Source organism: Microchirus variegatus (genome assembly GCF_963457635.1).
Source record: "Microchirus variegatus genome assembly, chromosome: 5".
NCBI classification, from domain to species: domain Eukaryota; kingdom Metazoa; phylum Chordata; class Actinopteri; order Pleuronectiformes; family Soleidae; genus Microchirus; species Microchirus variegatus.
The window spans coordinates 25958408-25965359 of record NC_139806.1 but is presented as its reverse complement, the minus strand read 5'-3'; the positions used below and the strand labels follow the sequence as shown (position 1 = coordinate 25965359).

The 6952-nt window shown below is 40.5% G+C and overlaps 1 protein-coding gene across 1 annotated transcript; it reads left to right on the top strand.

The window, feature by feature from the left end:
• Window positions 1-1750: 1750 nt before the first annotated feature.
• Window positions 1751-6608, top strand: LOC310926904 (ras-related protein Rab-38-like; the record flags this gene model as incomplete). Its single annotated transcript, XM_083889112.1, has 3 exons — window positions 1751-1984; window positions 4062-4334; window positions 6459-6608. 3 exons carry the CDS (start codon window positions 1751-1753, stop codon window positions 6606-6608), a joined length of 657 nt encoding a protein of 218 aa, XP_083745238.1.
• Between the last annotated feature and the right edge of the window lie 344 nt (window positions 6609-6952).

Sequence of the window (6952 nt, the reverse complement as noted above, 5' to 3'; positions counted from 1 at the left end):
TTGAAGATGGCAATGAAAAATCAGTCCGGAATATCAACATTTAAAACAAAATAAATAAATGATCCAAAGCGGCAGTGCACATGAATTAATGACGAGTAAATACATCGTTCCATGTCTCAGCACTGGGAGTCTGAAGTGTGGCTGTGCTCCATATTTCACATGAAAACATCTCCAGGTACTGCAGTAAACATGTTTGAACAGAGCCTTTGGAGAGGACCTGGGGGCCTTCAACTGAGCTGAAGTTAGCCGGTGGCATTGAGACTTGTTAGCAAGTTTGAAATTATCTTTACTGTTACCTTTGATGGGCCCCTTTTTCAGCTCAGGGCCCCAGGGAGTTCCCTGCTGTGCCTCTATCTGTGTTGTGACGCCCCTGTACAGATTAGCATAGTAGTGAGGCCATAACAGGAGCAACCTCTGTCAATTAATTTGCGTGGTCTTTATACATCGCCCTGTTTTCTGCAGCAATCATCCTTAACATGCAAACAATCATCCTTAACATGCAAACAATTAACGTAAAGTATATTAACTTTATATAAAGCGTAAGCAAATGTGTTTTCCCATGTGTTTTCTAAACAATAATAATCCAAGAAAGATGAAGGAGGAAAGAGAGTTCATGTATTCATGAAGCACGTTCCTAACACAACTACAGATTCCAGGTGCTATACAGACGTATGTATATATAAAATAAGTCTGTAGGTCAAACTCTGGTGTGGTCTGATAGTATTGCTTGACAGAGAGTTTCTGAAGACAGCTTTAACATGTGAGGAGTTTAACACACTGTATTATTATATATTCTACTTTAATTTAGCTGTATTTTCACCAATACCTGACCTAATTATTGACATCAAATAATAACAAATGTCAACCCTTTTTTGTCATGATGCCACCATGTTTTCAAATGTGAAAAAAACAGAATTATTACAGCCTATATGTAAATGATGTGAAGATGTGCCCGCCAGTGGAAATAGCCTGTCCATTTTCCAAATATGGCCGAAAAACTACGCCACCTGGTGGCAATTAGTAAATAGTCACTTTCAAGGCGCAAGCCCAGATATAATAAAATGCATGTATTATGTTTTAATTGAAGCGCGATCAAAAATTGCAGTTTGAATTGGTTTAAATGGACATTTTTGGCGCTTAATGTTACAAATGTAACACTTTTGTTTTTTTACTTACAATTCGGATTTGATCAATTTTGACTTTTTCGCCTCAGAATTCTGACTTTTTCCTTTCTTATATTACATACTTTTTTCCCTTCAGAATTCTGACTTTTTATTATTTTGTTTAACAATAAAATAAAATAAATAAATAAATAAATATATAAATAAATAAAAAATCATATTTGGCCCTAATCCTCTTCCGTAGCAGGCTTCCCTTCCCGTTGCCTTCACGTTATTTTGTGGAAAAACCAAGCGACACCGAGGGTATGAAGCGTGACAACAGCTACACAATAGGTTTGTGTCTTACATATCAAGACTCACGACGTCGTCCTCATGACAGGAACTACAGCGCCTCCAATAGACCGTGCGCACCGTGCGCTCTGCGCGCACGCACGGGGGCGAGGTCACAAGTTACCACACACACACACACACAGGGAGAGTTTTCCTACAGGGAGGGCGGCTCCTAATCCACGCGGAGGGTGACAGACTTTATTCCTGAGACTTTTAGGTGGACAAACTCAGTCTCAGAGCGCGCGCGCACACGGAGGAACAGTGACATCTTTGACTTCTAAGATCCGACAGGTGGAATGATGACCAATCACTCCTCACACTCCAACGGCATGCAGAGCCTCCGGAAGGAGCACCTGTACAAGGTGCTGGTGATCGGTGACCTCGGGGTCGGGAAGACTTCCATCATCAGGCGCTACGTCCACCAGACTTACTCCTACAACTACCGGGCCACCATTGGAGTGGACTTCGCTCTGAAGGTGTTGAACTGGGACCACGAGACTGTCCGGCTCCAGCTGTGGGACATTGCAGGTGAAGTGTGTGTGTGTGTGTGTCCTGAAGTTTGACAGCATGAGGTGTCTCCTCCTGTTGTCTTATGTATGTTTACATGTTTAAATTGTGCAGAATTTAAGGAAACAAAGTGAAAATGTTGTTTGGTTTGAGATTGTCTTGATAAAATGGTAATTTTTTTTATCTTCAAACTGACACTGCGATGCAGTTGCAGCGGTGCAGTTGTGAAACATTCACAGCTTTAGGATGCACAGTCACTGTGGAGAGCAGTGTGTGTGACACACACACACACACACACACTTGAGTATTCTTGTCACTCAGAGAAGACATGGCACACTGTCACTCAGTCATTTGTCATAGGTATGCTGCCTGCATCATGTGATTAGGTCCATGTGAGGGAGATTTAAAGCCCAGTCATTGTAGCCTCAGTCCTAAATGAAAAGCAAAACATTATTACTCAGTCTCTCACTCACACACAAACACACACACACATTCATTCATTTGGACCGCCTAAAAAAAGCATTCTCCCTGACCTTAACAGGTTAATGTCTAAGCACAATTACAAATATTAGCTTGAAACTTAACTTCTAAAGCTTGTCAGATATGACTTTAACCTTTAACCTTTAAAGGTTTTAACACAACTTAACCCATACCTCGAACTTCATTAAGAAATGAATGTGGTTATGTCTCATTAGGACCAGGTTTTGAGGTCAGAGATTAGACGTTCTAAAGACGTAGACACACACACATGATTTGAGCAGTTCATTTTTGATGCAGTGAATCAAGTTATAAATATAATTCTGGCAAATCCTTTCACAGTAAATTGAAGTGTGTATTTTGCTCCACACATTAAAGCAACATTGAAAGGGAACACAATGAAATGCCCTGTGATCTTTCACAGAAATGTGTATTTTTGTTGTTCTAAGGAGTGTTTGTCCCGTGTATATATTCTTAAGAGTGGGAAGTAGTGTGAAAGTCATGCAATTTGCATCACTTGAGTGACTATTGGTGTGTGCTTGCATATGACAAGTCCATGTGATCGATGAAAATCATTCACACATTTCCCCCGGCACACAAACAAAAAGGAGGAAGTTCTGCGTACTCGTCAGGTTTTCCTGTTCCTCGCGGAGCACGTGGCAGCATTTTTTTTTCTTTGTCCCTGTCAAAGTGGAATAACTCACGTGAAGTGAAGACGCATCAGCTGTGTAAACGCTCCTGCTGAGACGACGGTGTGTTATGCAAAACGAGCAGGATACACACACACACACTCCTTACTGTAGGTGTGTGTGTGTGTTAGATAACAGAACACACACTGCAGAGGATTATCATAATGACAGTGTTCTAACCTGCTCCTCCAGAACCTCATTTCCATAACAAGCTTTTTCAATGCTTAAAGCTTCACAGATAATGAGACATTTTATGTTTTTTGTTGTTGTTTTCAGTCCAAGGTCAATGCAGGTTTAATTTTAAAGCTCCCATAGACCATAAATTCTATTTCACGCTGTTTTTTTTGGTGTGTATCTGCGCCATTACCTCGAATATGAAGCCCTAAAGTTTGGAAACAAACAGTTCAGCCACTGCTGAGAACGCAGGGTTTTACTGAATTTGGGGCTCTGCAAGCGCTCTGAAAAAGTCTGGAATCGTGACGTAAAGATCCCGTCTCCTGAACAGCAGATCCTCCTGCTCCGGGCACTAGTCCGGGCACATCCAGGTTGATTACATTGAACCGCAGAAGAAGAAGAACGACCGTTGTGGAGGTGTTTCACTTGCGACGGTGTCTTCTGACTCTGGGTCAAAGGCGTCAAAGAGAGCTTCAGTGAGGAGAGATTTGGATTGGCTTGTTTGCAGCAACTCTGAGGTTTTTGACCATAAAAACAAGTTAATGTATATAGGTAGAACTCCATAACTCACATATATTTAAAGTCTGGGCCTGTCATTAGCAGGAACAAAAGCTTGTATTGACAGTCTCATTTGGTGCAACGTGACAGTAAGAGTGCAGGAATGTGCTGTTTCACGAGAACACATCAGCTGTGTTTCACTGCAAGAAAATGCAGGACAACAATGAGATTCTGTCTGTGTGTGCGTGCGTTCATCGCAGGTCAGGAGCGCTTCGGAAACATGACGCGGGTCTACTACCGCGAAGCCATGGGAGCCTTCATCGTGTTCGACGTGACGCGGCCCACGACCTTCGAGGCGGTCATCAAGTGGAAGGAGGACCTGGACTCCAAGCTGATGCTGGGCAACGGACAGAGCATCGCCACGGTGCTGCTGGCCAACAAGTGCGACCAGGGCCGAGAGCTGACCAACAACGGGATCAAAATGGACCAGTTCTGCAAGGACCACGGCTTTGTGGGCTGGTTTGAGACCTCGGCTAAGGTGAGATGCACGTGTGTGCAAAGTGTAGATATTGTGTTGGTCTGAGACTCTTTTAAAATACATGTAATCGTGTAAGTTTGACTGAAATTGTACTAAATAGAGTCAGATTAACGCACCCAGGGAATTTAAAATGACTAAAGCTGTTGTCGACTGTGACGTAATCGATTGACCAATGCAATAGGCCTGCTTGGAAACTGGGACAAGGTTAGTAGCTCAATTAAATCTGTGCATGGAAACATACGGAGTGTATGTTCTAAGTTAAGAAACCCAAGGGGGCAGAATGAAAACAGGTGGTAGAAGCAGTTGTCAGTGAAATATTTGAGTTAAAATACAGGTTAAAAATGTAGTGCTGAGCCATAAAATATACCTAAATATCTCCATCCATCCATCCATCGTCTACCACTTTGTCCTCCACATGAGGGTAGTAGCTTATCAACAAAACTAAAGGTGACCTGGCCAAAAGGTCAGCAGCACACGTCATAATAAATATTAGATTAGATATAGGAGACGTGTTACAAACGATCATTTGAGTTGCTTTCCTGTGTGTGCCTCAGTACATTTTTGCACTGCACACAGGAAGTGAAGGTGAAAACAGGCTGTAAACACCAAGAAACACACAGAAAAGTCTCAGAACTTCATTAAACCTTAACTCCAGCAGTCTGACTGACGGGTTCTTGTGAATTTCCCTGGTCGTGAAAACAATTTTTCCTGATTATTCCTCATCATCATCATGTGACGCACGATAAGTGCATCTGTAAACTATTTGTCTTAAATGCCTTCTTAAGACGTGCACATGACAGTGAATGGGCCTGGCTGTACAGTAAGTGGAGGTCAGTGGAAAACTGCAGCTGGGTGGAATTTCATACCCTGATGGAAAATGACTGGGATGGATTCACACAGCAGAGTCAGAGCAAGGTGCTGAGATGAAAAGGTAAAAGTATTATATACAGTCAGACAGCAACAGCCTATCCATTTTTTCTCTGTGGTGGATCCAACCTGTCCAACACGTGGGCCGCACACAACCACAGTCCAGATTCCAACACAGCTGAAAGTGAAGTGTGGCAGTGGAGTGAAAGACGAGTCGACTTCTCTTTGTGAGAAAATCATTGCGCAATGACACCAAAAATATAAAAGTATGTTTCCTTGTCTGGCTTTAAGAGCTTCATTATCTTTAAATATGGTGTAGTGATTTTTATTTTTGGACCTCCAGATTGATCAATATGATACAAAATGTATTATTTTATTATGTATATATATATATATACATATATATATAATATATATGTATATGTGTATATATATATATATATATATATATACGTATGTGTATATATATGTATATATATATATACGTATGGGTGTGTATATATATATATACGTATGTGTGTGTATATATATATATATATATATATACGTATATGTATGTGTATATATATATATATATATATATACGTATATGTATATATATATATACGTATATGTATGCGTATATATATATATATATACGTGTATGTATGCGTACATATATATACGTATGCATATATATATATATATATATATATATATATACGTATGTATGTATATATATGTATGTATGTATGTGTATATGTATGTATGTGTATATGTATATATATATATGTGTGTGTATGTATGTGTATATATATATATATATATATATATATATATATATATATATATATATATATATATATGTATAATATCCTCTTCCAAACATCCTCTGCTGACACGTATGTGTGTTGCCACAGCACCTTTCATCTCACATCAAGGCTCAGCATTCTAAAAGGCCAAAGGTCAGAAGGGTCAGGTTAAGCCAGAGGAATCAGACCAATGCAGCAAAAGAAACTATACATCTAAAGCGTGTTACAGTATTTATATGGCGTTTAAGTGTTATTTAAAGAATTAAAACACATTTTCAGCTTCTTGAATGCATGAAACATTTCTGGTTTCTATGCTCCGTAAAACAAAGAAATCATTCAAACTAAATCTTTTTTTTTGGTTTGTGGACAAAACGACGATGAGAACATCATCATTTCCGGTTTTGAGAAACACACATTTTAGCGACATTATTAGTACAATAACAATAGTTTTCTCTCTCTTTTTCAGGACAATCTCAACATCAGCGACGCCGCAAACCTCCTGGTGAAGCACATCATGGCGACGGAGAACGACATCCTGAAATCCATCGTGCCGGACACCGTGACGCCGCAGCTGGACTCTGACGAGCAGAGGAGCTGCTCCGGCTGCTCCAAGTGAAGGAAGCGGCCGGCGACGGCGGGGACAGAACGGAGTGGAGTCACGTTGAGGCCAAGAGGGACGTGCTCAGGTACAGTTTGGCCTCTTTGGTCCAAAGTGCTGAACATTTGTTTGTGCTGTTCAAACTTCAAAGTCACATGGATTCTTTTTTTAAAGACATTTTGGTAACTCGTCGTGCCGTGAGAGAGAAAAGTCTCAAAGGTGATGATGAACTTCAGTAAGGCTTAACCGCCCTTTTCTATTAAGACTATTTAAAGCGCCATGCCGTCAACTTTTGGGTCTGAACTGAACAAAAGGAGTAATAAATACTCCACATAAGCTCATGTGGGAGACGTGCTGCCGTC